Genomic DNA, 17214 nt, shown 5'->3' with positions numbered 1-17214 from the left:
ACAAAGAATGGAGATTTTCCATTCTTTGTGATGTCCAGTAGAAGTCTGGATTCGGTATGTGATGCCTCCAAGCTGGGCACAGAGACATATGAAAATATCCCTATTAAAGCAGTTTATGCCCCGACCCAGCCCATGCCCAGCCCAGGAGAAAAATGTGTGTGATAATCTCCATAGTCAGTCTGTGGCTGTTCCAGTTAAAGGACCTCAGGGAGCAAGGTTTGGAAACATCTCTGTCTTATGCCTGGTACAGGCTGGTGCTATGCACTAGCCTGGGGCTGAAATTAGGGCTCGGGAGAGTGGAACATCCACACGCTCCCGATCCCTACCGTACTGTCCGGGTGTCATCTTGGTGCATGCATGTCCAAATGGTGCATGCGCTGATGATGTGCCTCATGCACTGCATCCAAATAACACGGCGCATAAAGAGCATCATCATGGCATGTGAGCATGCCAATGGCACCCATTCTGCAGTGCAAAAAGAAGCCCCTTCTTGCTGTGCACTGTGATCTGATATAGTCACTTGTAAATAAAGAGGAAAACCTTTTTAAAACTTCCTCAGACTAGAATGAGCAAGATGTCAGAAGAAAATGCTATTCATTAATTTACAGACAGTGGATAAAACACAAAAACGTGTGAAGTAGTAAATTCAAAGCAATAAAAAACCACAGCAAAAAGGAAACGAAAGGAAAAAAATCTTATGCAATGCCAAAAGGTGTGCAACTTTGAGACTGAGAATACTGATCATATATACATGCAGTCTCTTAAAAAGACAGATTTTAACAGATACAAACTAGCCAAATCCTACTAATATGAAGAAGAGATATTTGTTTGTTTTATAGTGTATAGGTAGTTTATGAGATTCAAACTCAATGGAATCAGAGACCCCCCCCCCCCCCCCTCCTTTAATGGCTTCAATTGCCATGGATGATACTCTTGATTGTTGCTTTTCTTTTCTCCAGGAAAATAATTCAGATGAATAGACTACTTTTTAAGAACCTTTTTTCCCTAATCTGTGGGGGTAACAAAATGTGTGCCTTCAACAAGTCATTTCCAACTACAGTAACCCTAAGGCAACCCTATCACAGAGTTTTCTTAGCAAGATTTGTTCAGAGGAAGTTTGCCATTGTCACCCAGTTGGCTTCATGATCAAGCGGGGAATTGAACCCTTCATCTCAAGAGTCATAGTCCAATGCTCAAACTACTATGCCATGCTGGCTCTCAACAAAATGTAGGACTCTAAAAAATGATAGCATTATCTTTCTTGAAGTCACTCAGAAGTGTTCTTGAGAATTCTCAGACACTTGATTCCTTTCCACCTTAAATGACATTTATGATGACCTTTGCTATTTAAAAGACATACAATCTAGATATTGAATGTCTTGATCTATCTGCCATTCACAGAAACTGTCTGCCCTCTTTGACTGAGTTACACATTCTTCTCTTGAGGCAGCTTCTGCTCTTACATTTGCATCAAGACCTCTATAGTTCTAATTCCAGTCTCCTGTTTTGCATCCTGCTTCCATTTTCTGAGACAAGGATGTGAAATATAATGACCTTCCAGGGTCAACATTCTTTAGGTAAATAATATGCAAAGGTGTAATGTTAAAAATCACATTTCTAGTAATGTTAATCCATCTGTCCAAAACTGTCTCCCAAAGTGACTGACAACAATTATAGGGCAATATAAATAACTATTAAAATACAAGGCATCCTACTATTATGGGGCAAAGAGTTGTAAACAAACCAAAATAAGACACAGGCCCTTGGGCATGCATAGTAAAATAAGCAGATGAGCAAAGTTTGGGGGGGGGGAATCAGTTTGATAAAGCTAAACCAAGGGGAGGAGGTTGATGATATTTTTCACTGGCATTTATGTTCAGCCAGGAATATGCTGTGGCCACCTCCCTTGAATGTTTGTAGTTGGCACTGGGGTATTTAACTTGCCCAGTAGCCCTTCATGACTTGGATGGTGATGGGGCCAGATTGTGCTACCACTCACCTACACAATTACTGAGCCTCTCGCTTTAAGGAGGGGGAATTCAAACTAGATAAAATGTCATTATTTTGCCTTCTTGAAGATACGCTTTTACAAAACAATGAAAACATCAGCCTTCTCAACTAGTCTATTTTAAAAGCTATAGCTGTGGAGAAGACATTTTAGAAAATAACAGGATTGTACACATACTAATCTCAAAAGAAAATGTAAAACATGTGTATCTACCAAGCCTGAGGTGTAAGGAATCCCCTTGTGCACAACTGGAAATTAGTGGTGTATAGTATATGGTGAGGTGGTTACATTAGCTGAAAATAATAAATCATTTAGGGTGGTGAGAATAAAAAATAGATTATGAAGAGTGCTAGAAGGCTGTCTCCAAATTGGATTGGGCTCTAAAATGGAAAATGAAGTGACTACAAATGTAAAGTGATACATTTGGTGGAAACCTCTTCCCCCAATTTCACATAACCATTGATGAGATGTGATCTGGCAGCAACTGACCAAGGGATCTGGGAGTTATGGTTGGTTGGTTGACTGATTGATTGATTTCAAGCAAAGATCAATTGATACCTCTCAGAAGCCCTTTCTGTGGGTTCAGTGTAGTTTACTTCTACAAACATGTCAATAGGCTAGCTTGCATGCAGGCTTTGTTATTCCTGGGAGGACTCAGTTACAACTTCGTGCTTGGTCATGTAAGTACACTTCTGATCATTCCTGAGGGGGCTTAGTTAACTAAGAATCCAATTTTGGCTGATCATTTGGAGAAGGAGTGTCACCCCTGGCCTAATTTGAACCCCTCCGTTCATTCTGGGGTCTACAGTTACAGCTGTTAATTCTTTCCCTGATGGTTTAGACAAGGGAGAGATGAGATCAGTGGCCTTGATCCTTGAGATATGCATAAGCACTAGCCCAATCCTTTCCAATTGTGTTACAGTTGATCCAAACTTCCAAAATTAGAAACTGCAATGTTACAAACTGTGAAGCTGGGCACATGACTGAGAACAAAATATATTGTTTTGAATCAGTGTGCTTCAATGCAAAATGTGAACACTCAGGCTGCACTTTGCAAAAAAATTCACTCCAGATGTAATTATTTTGATTAAAGAAACTCTTTAAAGTTTGAAGTGTGAAGTTGTTAATCAGTTCCACAAGCTGAATGTTTTCTTAAAACAAAGCACAATTTATTCCTACTATTAGATGGAAATATTTTAGCACTACTAAATATATTGGTTCAAATTAAATTAACAATAGTAGAAAGATTATGCTGTCTCATGCATGGCCTCCATCTGTGTTCCCTAGTTAGTACTATTATTTGTTTGAAACAACATCCAAAATGGCAGATTGGGGTTTAATAGTAGCACTTGCGTTCCAAATGAGCTACAAACCCCCAATTTGAAGTATGATTTCTGACTGGAGTTGTAGGCCAACTACTAATTATCATTTGCTAAATCTTCTGGTGTCACATCAAGCTACAATTATAACTAGCTGGGAGGGAAACTGTAATGAAAGAAGAAGGGGTGCCATGAAACTGAGACCTATATTCAATCCTCTAAATTATGATTTCGGATATGGTCTGAATTAAGACATTGCTCAAGGTAAATTTTAAAATGGTTTTATAAGTCCTTGGCTGTCTAATTATATTTTGACTATTGGCCAAAATATAAACAATGGATTAGATCAAGACACAATCCTAATGGAGAAAGATAGTTAAGGAACAGCTGGGATGACACTAGATCATTTGAATCTGTGTTGAATAAAGATGCTAGCAATTTCCTAGAGTTATCTTCTCCCAGTATCACTTTATGTTAATATTGTGGCTGGGTTGAAGGGTATTTGGATTATTAAGGGTGGGCAAAAGTAGGGGGGGGGTTTCCCAGACCCCCTAGGCAGGCTGCATCTCCCCACTTAACAAACCCACACACTTCAATTTTCCCCATAGTACCTGACAACATAGTAGCTGAAAATGTCATTGCATCACTTCTTGTCACTATTTTGAGAAAGGCTATGGAGGAAAACAGCGATATTGGGGAGGAATGGGGTTGGGTGTTTAGGCTGGGGGTGCTTTTGTATGTTTTTATATATTTGGGGAATTTTATAATAATAATAATAATAATAATAATAATAATAATAATAAATTTTATTTATATACCGCTTTTCCACAGATCAAAGTGGTTAACAAAATACATAAACAAAACAAAAGAAATATGTTAATGAATATACACTAATAAGTCAGCCTTTACCTTAACTGAATACAATAAGTTAAAACAACCCACATTAACAATAAATAAATTTCTACACCTCCAATCTGTCACACAACTATCTAACTACCTAATGCAATACTAACATGCCAAGATTTAACATTAAAACAATTGAAACAATCAAAGAGTCTACTAATTACATTCCCATCGTTTCTAAACACTCAAACTCTAGCAAATCCAGGGCTGAGTGGGGGAAGGGGGCACACCCCTCTTCCCTCATGTAGGTGTTAGCTCATCTCCAAGGTCTGGGACATGGGCCAAAGTCCAAGGCAGGAGCAAGGGGGTCCGGTGAGCCAGCTTTATATATGTGCCCAAATATACCATTTAAAACTGTTTGAGGGGAGTTGGTAGGCTTTGGGAAACTGGTGTGTGTGTCTTTCTCTTACTCTTGTTTTTCCCCTTTTCATCAGCTTATTTCACTTGATGCAAACTGAATTCAGTGTGCAAAAGTATTTACCCTCAATCTAGCAGGAGAAAGATGATAGGGTAGGTCAGAATTCTGTCCTTCCCAGTAGGCCCATGCAAAAGCAAACTCCTGCTGTCACTCTCTTAACTTGTGGGTTCTATCTCATTAATAACATTTGTCATCTTGACCACATTCTGGTGTTGGTTGTGACCACATGTGTCTCTGTTTTCATCTGTGAAATGCTGGAAGGTGACCTTCCCTTACCTCACCTTTCCTGTGCCCCTGTTTTGGATTTTATGCTTGCAGATGTTAGCCAGCAGAGCAGTTATATCAGCAGAATATTCTGTCAGAAGATTTCTGCTTGAAGAGTTCAGCAGGGAGAAGAAGGAACAGCTTAATTCTAACCCCCTACAACCAGTTCATCTTTGAATTAGGATTGCATCATTAGTCATGCTAAGAACAGACAGAAAGAAATCAGTAGGACATAAGGCAAAGTCAAGTCCCAGTGATTTCAATTGCTGTGAAGTAGATGGCCTGAAACCAATTCAGTACTTCTTATGTAATCATTGACTCTCCTGTAGAACCTTGCAATATATAAGGCAGACTCCAGACTGGTATGGCATGCTGTACCAAACTATCAAGATTTTACATTTCCTTTTAACAATTCCTTGCAGTAACACATACATTTTCTCATTATTTGTGAGCAGGTCCACAGTGGTCCCCATCTCGCGTAGGTTTGCGACTAGAACGCAGTAAGTATTTATTTTCCTGCCAAGACATTGTAAAATACTTTTTTTTCCCAGAAAGGAAAGAGCCCCTCATTTCTATTTGTAAATGAGAATACAATCTCTATCAACATCCCAGACCATGCATTTTAATGTATGTCTCTGAATACATACATATATAGTTTGAAACATTGAACATACGGTTTTTCTTGTTGTGTGCTTCAAATTGTTTCCAATTTATGGCAATCCTAAGGCAAAATTATCATGGGTTTTCTTCATGAGATTTGTTCAGAGGAACTTTACTGTTAACTTCCTCTGAGGCTGAGAGCATGTGACTTGCCCAAGGTCACCCAATGGTTTTCATGGCTGAGTTGGGAATTGACCCCTAGTCTCCACAGTCATAGTCCAACACTTGAATCACTATGTCATGCTGAAGATGTTAGTCTATGTTTTTACCTCACTATTTTCCACCAAGAAGCAAAGGTGAGAATCACAGATACTAGTCTAATAAATAGTCACTTTTGTCAGGTGGTCTCTTGGAAGGGAAGGTCATGATTTAGGGATGTAAAATTAGTCTCATTTTTCTTTTCCTTGGCAAAAAAATGGAGTGTTGACACGTCAAAAAATTCCCTTGAAAATCTGTCAACTGGCATGTTTTATTTTGTTCAGTTTTTTGCATCTTTTTGGATTTTTTTTTTTTTGGTGAAAACTCTATAAAGAGGATTTTACACAAAAGAAACATTGTTTTCCAGACAAACCATGATGTGTTTTCACAAAAACACAATAGCTGAGATCCTCCATCAGGAGATGTAGCAATTACGATGGAGCACCATCTTTGTAGCTGCATCTCCCAATTGTTGTTGTTGTGTGCCTTTAAGTCATTTCCAGCTTATAGCAATCCTAAGGCAACCCTAGCACAGGGTTTTCTTGGCAGGATTTGATAGGAGTGGGTTTTGCTACTACTTTTCTCTGAGGTTGTGAGAGTGTGACTTGCCCAAGTTCAACCATTAGGTTTCTATGGCTGAGTGTGGATTCAAACCCTGTTCTCTAGAGACATCCAGGGTCATCCAATGCTCAAATTACTACATCACACTAGCTCCTGGTTTCCCAATGTGATCCTCTAAAACCTTCTGTAGAAGCCAAAATATGCTAAAAGTACATATGAATGTGGCAACTGTTTATTGCAAAGTGTGTTACTGCTGGGGAAGGGGTGCATGCTTTCCAGCATTTTAGAAATCCCTGTGTTGATAGTGATGCCTGGGTTCTAACCTGGGTTTTTGGGGACATGTTGAGTGAATTAATAAAGTTACACTGTCATAAGTCTGGTTTAGGACATCACATGTACTGAAGAGGATGTCAGCCTATGTTTTGCACAAAAGTAAATGTAAAAATAGGATTCTGAAATTTTACAAAAGGGGAAAAAAGAATCTAGTGCAGAGAAACATTTGATACTTTTTTTTCTTGCATATAAGAATGAAATAGATGAAGATCTAAAGGATAAGTAGAAGATAGTAATATTCAGATCCCTAAATGTCATCCTGGAAGGTCACCAGCGGGAACTGTGTTCTGAACTATGAGCCAGCTCTTTCACCTGCACACACCCCAATGTGCAACAGTGGTTTCTGGCAGACCAGAGGTGATGCGATATCATTTGTTTTGTTTTGGAGTGAAAACTGCCCAGTTATTTTTAAAAAGAAAAACGTGTGTGTGTGTTTTGTTGTTGTTTTTTGGAAGGGTATTGTGAGACATTTTGTCTTGGGCTATTTGTGGACCTTTTTTGCCAAGAAAAAAAAAATTAACTGTGGCTATATATTAGACTAGTATCTATGATTCTCACCTTTGCATGTGGTGAAAAATAGTCTACGGGCTTTGAAGATGTACTGGGATGCATGAGAGACTGTTAAAAATGATAGGGTCACATGTGGCCAGAGGGCAAGTTTCTGCAATTCTCTCCTGTTCTGGAGACTGCTGGTTTTCTACAGCCTTCATGGCCAAAATGTAAAGTGTAGATTTGCTACAGAAGCAGCACAGTTACTGACACTACAGTGTCTTATGTTATCCTGAACACTGACTTTGAGAATTCTTCAGAAACCTTGAAATCTGCACACAGATGGATGAATTAGGAAGAAGACTCAAAGATCCCTGATTCTATTAATGCATGCCAGCAAGGCTGGCATTTCTCCTCTGCACTGAGCAAGAGGACTGGAACACCTGGCCAACACTGTCAGCATGAAATGTAAGCATGCTGACTGTTATGAGTTTTCTTTCCTTCCTAGTTAGACATTTTTAAAAAGAAGAAAAAAAAACATGGAAAATATTGTCTCTTCTCTGCCAGAATGCTCCATATTTATGCTGTCTGGCTAACCAGGAGAGAAACTCAGAGGGGTTTGGGTGTATGTGTACAATCAGGACAGACAGATACACTTTGGATGCTGTATGCGTCTTGCTGCAATTTTACTTGCAGAAGCTAAACAGGATTGTTTGCTAAAATGAGAAATATGCTGTGGATATGCTCAAGTTAGAAAGCAGCCACGCAGGAAACAACAGAGAATATAACACAACCTGGGCCTGAGGATTTTCCACACAGAGATGTTTTTTGCACAAAAGCAGCAAGCATTCTGGTTTCATAACAGTGTGTGTCTATAGATCAAGACATTCTTTCTCCTATACTGGTCAAAGACCAAATAAATTTTATTACAATTACATTCTTTCTCACTGCGGATGAGAAAATTTAAAAGAATTTCCATGTATTCTCTGAGCTGCATACATATATACAGACTGATAGAAAGGTGTGCATGCACACACCGACAGAGGCTACATGCAATTCTACATCTTAGTGTAGCTTTATATGTAAACCTCTGCATACTTCCTTACTTGTCAAAAACCAGGGGCAGGATTGAGGTGTGTTCTTAGATAGAGTGCACCTACCTTTTCCTTTTCTCAGGAGCAGCTAGATCTTCTTGGTCTAAATCACCTCTTCTCCCCTTCGTTCTGCTGAGAAGGAGAATCAGCCAAGCATGGGACCTGCTTGGACAGGCCACAAGAGCAAGATAATAGCCCTCTGTGCCCCTTCCAAAAATGAACTTATGCCAGCCTTTATGTGTGATATTTCAATGGCACCATAATTTTTGAGTAGCAAATTTAGCATTTTACCAGCTATGTGAGAAAAGATCATTTGTTTTGCTGTATTCCATTCTACACAACCACTTGTATGGGTTGTTTGTTGTTGTAATTGTTTTTATTGTATTTTGTAATACTGTTGGGGTATGGGACTGTGATGGTTTTACCTGTTTTTATCCTTGTTGTACACCGCTGTGATCCTCGGAACAGCGGTATAGAAATAAAATTTATTATATTATTATTATTATTTAACAGTTTCTTTCTGCCAAGCACGTAGTGCAGATTGTAGCACAGAAACATTGCTTTCTTCAGGTTACCTATTCTTGTTTCTTTGTTCTTCCAGATGGGCCCTATTTGAAAGACTCTGTCAACATAAAGAGGCTTGCAGCTTCTTCTATCATTACATTGTATTTTACAGACATGGGTCAGCAAGTGAGCTGGACAACAGTAAGTATGACATTGGTGAAACACATGTCACTTAGGATCATGTTAGTGATATGTACAGGTGTAAGTCCAACATATGCTTATGGTTTGGTGGAGTGGGGTGGGGTGGGGTGTTTATGGAAGGGAAGAATTCAGGCAATGAGGGATTCATGCCCATGACTTCTTTGATTGAGTCTATCCATCTAGCATGTGGTCTTCCTTTCTTTCTTCTGCCCAATACAATGTCTTGTATAATTCTAACTTTAGTTCTCAGTTGGATATCTTTATATTTTAGGATCTGTTCTAATTCTTTTATAGCTGCCTTCCCCATTCCTAGTCATCTCCTCCTCCCCCCTCCTATTTCTCTCTCTCTGTATATACACATGTACAATTCATTGATATGATTTGAAAATCCAAGTGAATTCATCAACTGATAAGCGGTACAGAAATGTATTTGCTATTGCTATCAACAAATCCCATATATTGCTTTTATTAGCACAAATAGCTTTTACATCATAGAAAAAACAAAAGCCACTGGAGAGGAATTTCCCTCCCTCCCCTCATCACTCCTTTCCCCCTTATGGTATATATTGGAGTATATAAAGTATATATCTATATATATTGGAGTACATCTTAAAAAATGACTCTGTTCTGATAAGATATGCAGATAAAACAGGAGAATGAACCAAAGTTGTTGTATGCATTGCATGAATAAAATGCACCTGTAGCATTCAACAGAATTTTCAGAAAATACCCATCGAAAATTATCAGTATATCTTTGGTAATTCCCTTTCTTCTTTATGTTTGTCTATATGTTGAATAAGAGGGGGACAAATGCTCCAAAATTTACTGCTTTTGTGTATGTTTTCCACTGCTCTAGCCATACATGTTAATTTTTCCATTGATATAATCTCCCAGATTTTTTTTCAGTAGTGGGAATATGTGGCCCTCCAGGTATTCTTGTAATGCAAGAACCAGCAGCCCTAGGCAGGATAGACAATGGTAAAGAAAGCTGAGAGTTATAGTCCAACAACACCCCACCCCACTCCACCAAACCATAGCATATGTTGGACTTACACCTGTACATATCACTAACATGATCCTAAGTGACATGTGTTTCAGGCAAGCATGAGAGTCCCACCCAAGGGGACAGCCGATGCTAAACTTCGTAGGAGGCGTGTGGTCGTAGTGGGGGACTCCTTGCTGAGGGGTACAGAAGCAGTGATTTGTAGGCCTGACAAGATGTCTCGAGAGGTGTGTTGTCTCCCAGGGGCAAAGATCCGTGATGTGACAGAGAGGCTGGAAAGACTGGTCAAGCCTACTGACCAATACCCCTTCCTTTTGGTCCACGTGGGAACCAACGATACTGCAAGACACAGCCTTCAGAACATCAAAAGGGATTACGAGGCGCTTGGTAGGAAGCTGAAAGGAATGGATGCACAGGTTGTCATCTCGTCTCTTCTGCCAGTCGAAGGGCATGGTCCAGGAAGGGAGAGGAAAATAGCAGATGTGAACAACTGGCTTCGCAGATGGTGCCGCCAAGAAGGATTTGGATTCTTCGATCATGGGCTGCGGTTCCATGAGGAGGGACTTCTTGCAACAGACGGGTTGCATCTCACGCCAGTTGGAAGAAATGTCTTTGCCAACAGTCTCTAGAACTTGATCAGGAGGGCTTTAAACTGAGTTCCGTGGGGAAGGGAGACAACATTAAGGAAGGCGAAAGGGCTGGAGGAAATAGTCAAACAGACATAGAGGTAACAAGAAAAAAAGTGCAAGGACACAACAGTGGGAGGCAAATAAACTTGCACCAGCAACAAATAAATGGGACCCGTGGTCTGCGATGCCTCTACACTAATGCACAGAGCATGGGAAATAAGCAAGATGAACTCAAACTCCTAGTACAGCAAAGCAAATATGATATAATAGGCCTCACTGAAACCTGGTGGGATGAGTCTCATGATTGGAATGTGGAAATAGAGGGGTATAACCTTTTTAAGAGAAATAGGCCAAACAAGAAAGGAGGAGGAATAGCACTATATGTCAGAGATATTTACACCAGTGAAGAGATCCTGGACATCAATCATGGAAGCCAGGTGGAGAGCATCTGGATAAGAATCAAAGGGGAGGGAAACAACAAGGATGTTATGGTGGGAGTCTACTACAGACCTCCAAGTCAGACGGAGGAATTGGATGATGTCTTTCTAGAACAGATCACCACACACTCAGAAAGGAGAGATATAGTAGTGATGGGCGACTTCAACTACCCTGATATTTGCTGGAAGTCAAACTCAGCCAAATCCACAAGGTCTAACAAATTCCTCACTTGCCTGGAAGACTAATTCATGGTCCAAAAGGTGGAAGAGGCAACAAGGGGGTCAGCTATTTTGGATCTGATCCTAACCAACAAGGATGACTTGGTTAATGGGGTGCAAGTGGTGGGATCATTAGGTGGAAGTGACCATGTTCTCCTGAAGTTTGTAATACAGTGGAAAGGAGAAGCCAGGCATAGTCAGACACACATCCTAGACTTTAGGAGAGCGGATTTCAGTAAACTTAGAGAAGTATTGAGGGTGATCCCGTGGTCAGAAATACTAAAAGGGAAAGGAGTTCAGGCTGGATGGGACTTTCTCAAAAGGGAGATACTGAAGGCACAATTTCAAACAGTTCCAGTGAGAAAGAAAAACGGGAGGTGTCTCAAGAAACCAGGATGGATGACTAAGGAACTTTCAAACGAGCTAAGTTTGAAACGGAACATGTATAAGAAATGGAAAAAGGGGGAAATCACAAAAAAGGAATTCAAAGAAATAGCAGGCATGTGTAGGGGTAAAGTCAGAAAAGCTAAAGCGCAGAATGAACTCAGGCTTGCTAGAGAGGTTAAGAACAATAAAAAGGGTTTTTTGGGGGGTATATCCACAGCAAAAGGAAGAAGAAGGAAACGGTAGAGCCACTGTGTGGAGAAGATGGCAAAATGCTAACAGAAGACAGAGAAAAGGCAGAATTACTAAACACCTTCTTTGCCTCAGTCTTCTCAGAAAAAGAAAAGGGTGCTCAACCTGAGGATAATGGAGCAGAGGACAGAATAGGGGAATTTCAGCACAGAACATGTAAAGAGATAGTAGAGGAATACCTTGTTAATCTAAATGAATTTAATTCTCCAGGACCAGATGAACTACATCCAAGGGTATTAAAAGAACTGGCAAATGTAATATCGGAGCCATTGGCAATCATACTGTATTTGAAAACTCCTGGAAAACAGGAGAGATCCCAGCAGACTGGTGGAGGGCAAACGTTGTCCCCATCTTCAAAAAGGGGAAAAAAGAGGATCCCAACAATTATCGTCCAGTTAGTCTGACATCAGTACTAGGAAAGATTCTGGAGCAGATCATTAAACAGAGAGTCTGTGAACATCTAGAAGGCAATGCCATAATCACAAAAAGTCAACATGGGTTTCAGAGAAACAAGTCATGCCAGACAAACCTAATCTCTTTCTTTGATAAAATTACCAACTTGGTAGATGAAGGGAATGCTGTGGATATAGTATATCTTGATTTCACTAAGGCCTTTGACAAGGTTTCCCATGACATTCTTGCAAACAAGCTTGTAAAATGTGGACTAGACAAGGTAACTGTTACATGGATTTGTAACTGGTTGACTTGACGAACCCAAAGGGTGCTCAACAATGGCTCCTTTTCATCGTGGAGAGAAGTGACCAGTGGGGTCCCAAAGGGCTCTGTCCTGGGCCCAGTGCTATTCAACATCTTTATCAATGACCTGGATGACAGAATTGGGAGCATACTTATCAAATTTGCAGATGACACCAAATTAGGAGGAATAGCTAATACTCCAGAGGACAGGATCAAAATTCAAAATGACCTGAATAGACTAGAAAGCTGGGCCAAAGCTAACAAAATGAAATTCAACACAGAGAAATGTAAGGTACTGCACTTAGGGCGAAAAAATGAAATGCACAGATATAGGTTGGGAGACACATTGCTGAATGAAAGTACATGCGAAAGGGATCTAGGAGTCCAAGTAGACCACAAGTTGAACATGAGTCAACAGTGCGATGCGGCAGCTAAAAAGGCCAATACAATTTTAGGCTGCATCAATAAAAGTATAGTGTCTAGATCAAGAGAAGTAATTGTGCCATTATATTCTGCTCTGGTCAGGCCCCACCTGGAATATTGTGTCCAATTCTGGGCACCACAATTCAAAAAGGACATTGAGAAACTGGAGCGTGTCCAAAGGAGGGTGACTAAAATGGTGAAAGGTTTGGAAACCTTGCCCTATGAGGAGCGACTCAGAGAGCTGGGGATGTTTAGCCTGGAGAAGAGAAGATTAAGAGGTGATATGATAGCCCTGTTTAAATATGTGAAAGGATGTCATATTGAGGAGGGAGCAAGCTTGTTTTCTGCTGCTCCAGAGAACAGGACCCGGAACAATGGATGCAAGCTACAGGAAAAGAGATTCCACCTGAACATTAGGAGGAACTTCCTGACAGTAAGGGCTGTTCGACAGTGGAACACACTTCTTCAGAGTCTCCTTCCTTGGAGGTCTTTAAACAGAGGATGGATGGCCATCTGTTGGGGATGCTTTGATTTGGATTTCCTGCATGGCAGGGAGTTGGACTGGATGGCCCTTGCGGTCTCTTCCAACTCTATGATTCTATGATTCTAACATTGGAAAGGTTGCTGCTCAAAACCTTTATAAAACAGATTGACTTTTTTTGGGGGGGGGGGGAGATGACCATTTTCTCCAAAGGCTTTTCAGGGAATCTATTCTTGTAGTTAGATGTGAACCTTGGTTTCATGGCATCCACTTCTGTATTCCTGCAAGAGTGTCAGTGTATGACTGTTTAATGCTCAAGTTAAAGATGCTAGAAAGGTTTTCTATATTCACAGTGGTTCATGTAGTAAGTGATCTGAAAATTTCCATTAAATACCTGTAAGTATACTGTTAGCATCTGTACAGACAGCACATACCACCACACTTACGTACACCAGAGAGCCTTTATTTTGGCACAATGTAATATCCTCCCCTTAGCTGTCCTTGAAAGCTGATATAATCCATACCCTTTCTCAGACAGACTATGTGTCCGTGACACAGGTCAAATAGTGAAAACAGAACATGTATTACTCAGTGCCCATACTACAGGGACATCTGCCTTAGCCTTATTTCACCTCTATTGCATAAATACCAAGGGCACACTGATCAATTTTACACTTCTCTGTTGCTTTCAGACATCAATCCTGATACAAGATATAAAGTTGCCAGATTCTGCTACAGTTAAAATTCACCAGGCAATAACCTCCACAGTAAACTAGTAGATTACTCTGAAGCTGTGTAATCTGAAAGGGTATTTTAGGCCCGGAACAGACGGGCCTTTCTGACCCCCTCGTCACATGCTAAGGTTGCCCAGGGAGCAGAGCGCCCACATGCCCTGCAACCCTCACACATGATGAGGGCGTAACAATGGGTGCATTGTTACGTAAGCGCTGTGCGATATCCACACCATGCTGCACTGTGCTTACGTAATGAGTGCACCAGTGGCGCACTTGTTACGCTGCCACCGCGGCTTGAGAAGAACCCGCTTTTTGAGAGTTATTTTTCTGCTGGCGGGAAGCCACGCGGTTTGGTGGCTGCGACTTCCCTTCGGCAGAAAAAAGGCCGCCGCCAGCCCAGATCAGATGAGAAGGTATGTACTGGGCCTTAGTTACTGTTTTTAATCTTTGTTTTTAACTTTTTTTAATTCTGTATCCCCTTTTTATCTGTGTTGGTCTATTAATAAAGATACTGTTTTGTTCATACCACACTTAGGATCTTATCGCTCACCTTTTTAAACTGTCTCCAGCCTCCTGGGTTGGAACCGGGATGTAGGATGGGTCTTTCTGACTTCTAAAAAGTGCTAGAGGGGTGCAGCTGGGACTCAGCTTGGACCCGCGATGATGGCAGCTGGTGGTTCGGCTGCAATTTAGTGAGCGATAATCCCCACCTCCATCCTGTGTCCTGGGAGGGTGGATCCAGTTTTAAAAGGTGAGCGATAAGATCCTCATGGTAAGTGGCTTTCAATATATGCTCCTGCTGTGGTGAACACTATTAGGTAGAGATATACAAATATTTATAAGTGTACTCAGAATCAAACACAAAAAATGGCCCAACACAGGGCAACTGTTGCATGAGTTTTTACACATTTCTTTATGAGGATTTTTTTTCTCCTTATGGTTCTGTTATGCCCTCACCCCCTAGCCATTTGTGCAAAAAATAAGCCCATTGTTTTCATACAAAAAAAGACTCCATGTGTTGAGCTTTGCTTTGTATCAAGTATTGGGGGAAACCTGGGAAGCTATAATGTGCAAACTAAATTCTATCAAAATTTTTGTTCAAATTTTGGTGACTGATTAATGCCTTAAAATCAATCCAGCAACTGGATTGAGCTAGATACAAAAGATAATGGGAAAAGAGGGAGAAGGAGAGAGCACCAAAAGAATTATCCCTGCGACAGTCACAAAGTTGCCACAACCAGGTACTTTACTATTACTTAACACAATAGTGAAAGAATAAAATGGTGGCCATCATCATGGTTGTGAAGAATTACAGAATAAATTAAATTGAAAGGATAGGATAGCATGATGAGTGACCCTTTTGCTCTTGTAACATCAGTGAAAGTTGGAGTGAAGCTTTGTAGTGTGCAGACTAGGCTCTGAATGTTCCATGGGAGATTTGGGATAAATACTGCAATAAGATCCTTAGTTTTGGAAAGCAATACACAAGCAAGATTTAGCAATGCCTTTGGGAAATGCTGGCATTGGACAGGTGTATGGCCAGGTTATTTTTGTGGCAAGGAGATAGTTGAAAAGTGCTTTTTGATATTGGTTAGAGAAGGAAAGAAATACATTTAAAAAGCCTGGAGAAACAATGAGAAAAACAGCTGCACTGTATATTATCTAAAGCCCTGGATTGCTTCTTGACCAGTGAAATCAGAGCATGATGGGTATTCACAAAAGAGTCCAGACCAAACTGATACAAAATGTACTGAATGCTTAGTATGCTTCTGTGTGTCATCTATTTATATGTGGCAGAAAGAAAGAAGGAAAGAATGTTTTCCTTAATTTCCAGTTCCATGAATACCAGAGATAATCTTCAGTTATAAGCATCATCTGGCTAGATCATTAGTCTAAAGGATTCACTTTACAGAGATGTTGTTCAATAAGCATTGCTGACTATATGAAAAAACACATCCTGGCTTCTGAGTTGTCAAGGAGATTCTACTTAAATCATTCAGATGGCCCATTCTTCATCTTTCATTTATTTGATTTTTGGGGCCACTAAACATTGCTGAGTTTATTTTAAAGTTGATCATCAATAGTGCATAAAAATCTAATCTGGTTGACCTACCTAAAAAGCTTAAATAAACCGCATGAAATCTACTAGTCACAACTAACTTAGGTCCAAAATACATTACAGAAATAATCCAGTCTGAGACCTCTTTAACTGCCCTGGTTTAGTACTAGGAAATTCTGGGAACTGTAGTTTTGTGAGACAGCCTTCTCTGTCAGAGAGCTCTGGTGCCCCAATAAGCTACAACTCCCAGGATTCACTAGAACTGAGCCAGCTCAGTTAAAGCACTCTCTAACTGGATTATTTCTGCAGTGTGTTTTGGAGCTAAATTGAATCCAATGAGTTAGGTAGAACTAACACTTTCACTTAATAGTAGGGTTGCAAATCTTTACTTATTTTATTTTCTATAAAAAGCAAAGCTCAAAGCATAGAGTCTTCTCAGTGGTGGTGCCATTGGTAAGGAAACTTGTCTCTTTTGTCCAGCCTTTCTCAACCTTTTTGCCTTGGATGAACCCTTCTCTGGGAACCCTTGCATAAAAAATATTATAGTTATAGCTTCATATCACATCTTTTTAATGTCAAGATATCTCACAGAACCCCTAGTGAGCTTACAAGAAATCCTACGGTTCCAGGGAATCCTGGTTAAGAAACCCTGATCTAGTCCACCAGGTCACCTTCATTGTAACATTTCAAAATGAAAAATAAAATAAAATAAAGCTTTACCAGAGAGAAAGGGAGTGATGAGAAGAATAGACCTGGTCATCTACATCTGCAACTAGCAACAGAAGGATATATATCTATAGAGAGGGGGGGTCATCAGGAATATAGAACTTCAAAGCACATTTTGAAAGTAGAACCACTGAAAGAATGGAAACTTAATAGGTCAGTAAGAGGGTGTCAAGAGTTGCCATTAAGGCCAGCCTGGGGGTGGAGTGGAGGCGTGGCATC

At 40.3% G+C, this 17214-nt stretch overlaps 1 protein-coding gene across 2 annotated transcripts in view; it reads left to right on the top strand.

Annotated features, from left to right (window-relative positions):
- The window catches only part of TECRL (trans-2,3-enoyl-CoA reductase like), a 39536-nt gene that overhangs the window by 5671 nt on the left and 16651 nt on the right, over window positions 1-17214 (top strand). For both annotated transcript variants that reach the window (XM_042471548.1, XM_042471550.1), the window contains exons 3-4: window positions 5368-5412; window positions 8849-8952. In XM_042471548.1, coding sequence (XP_042327482.1) covers window positions 5368-5412; window positions 8849-8952 — 149 coding nt within the window. The remainder of the gene's footprint in view (window positions 1-5367; window positions 5413-8848; window positions 8953-17214) is intronic.

The sequence above is a fragment of the Sceloporus undulatus genome, chromosome 6 (assembly GCF_019175285.1).
Source record: "Sceloporus undulatus isolate JIND9_A2432 ecotype Alabama chromosome 6, SceUnd_v1.1, whole genome shotgun sequence".
In the NCBI taxonomy this organism is placed as follows: Eukaryota; Metazoa; Chordata; class Lepidosauria; order Squamata; family Phrynosomatidae; genus Sceloporus; species Sceloporus undulatus.
Note: the sequence above shows the minus strand (reverse complement) of the source record. Positions and strands in the feature narration are given on the sequence as shown.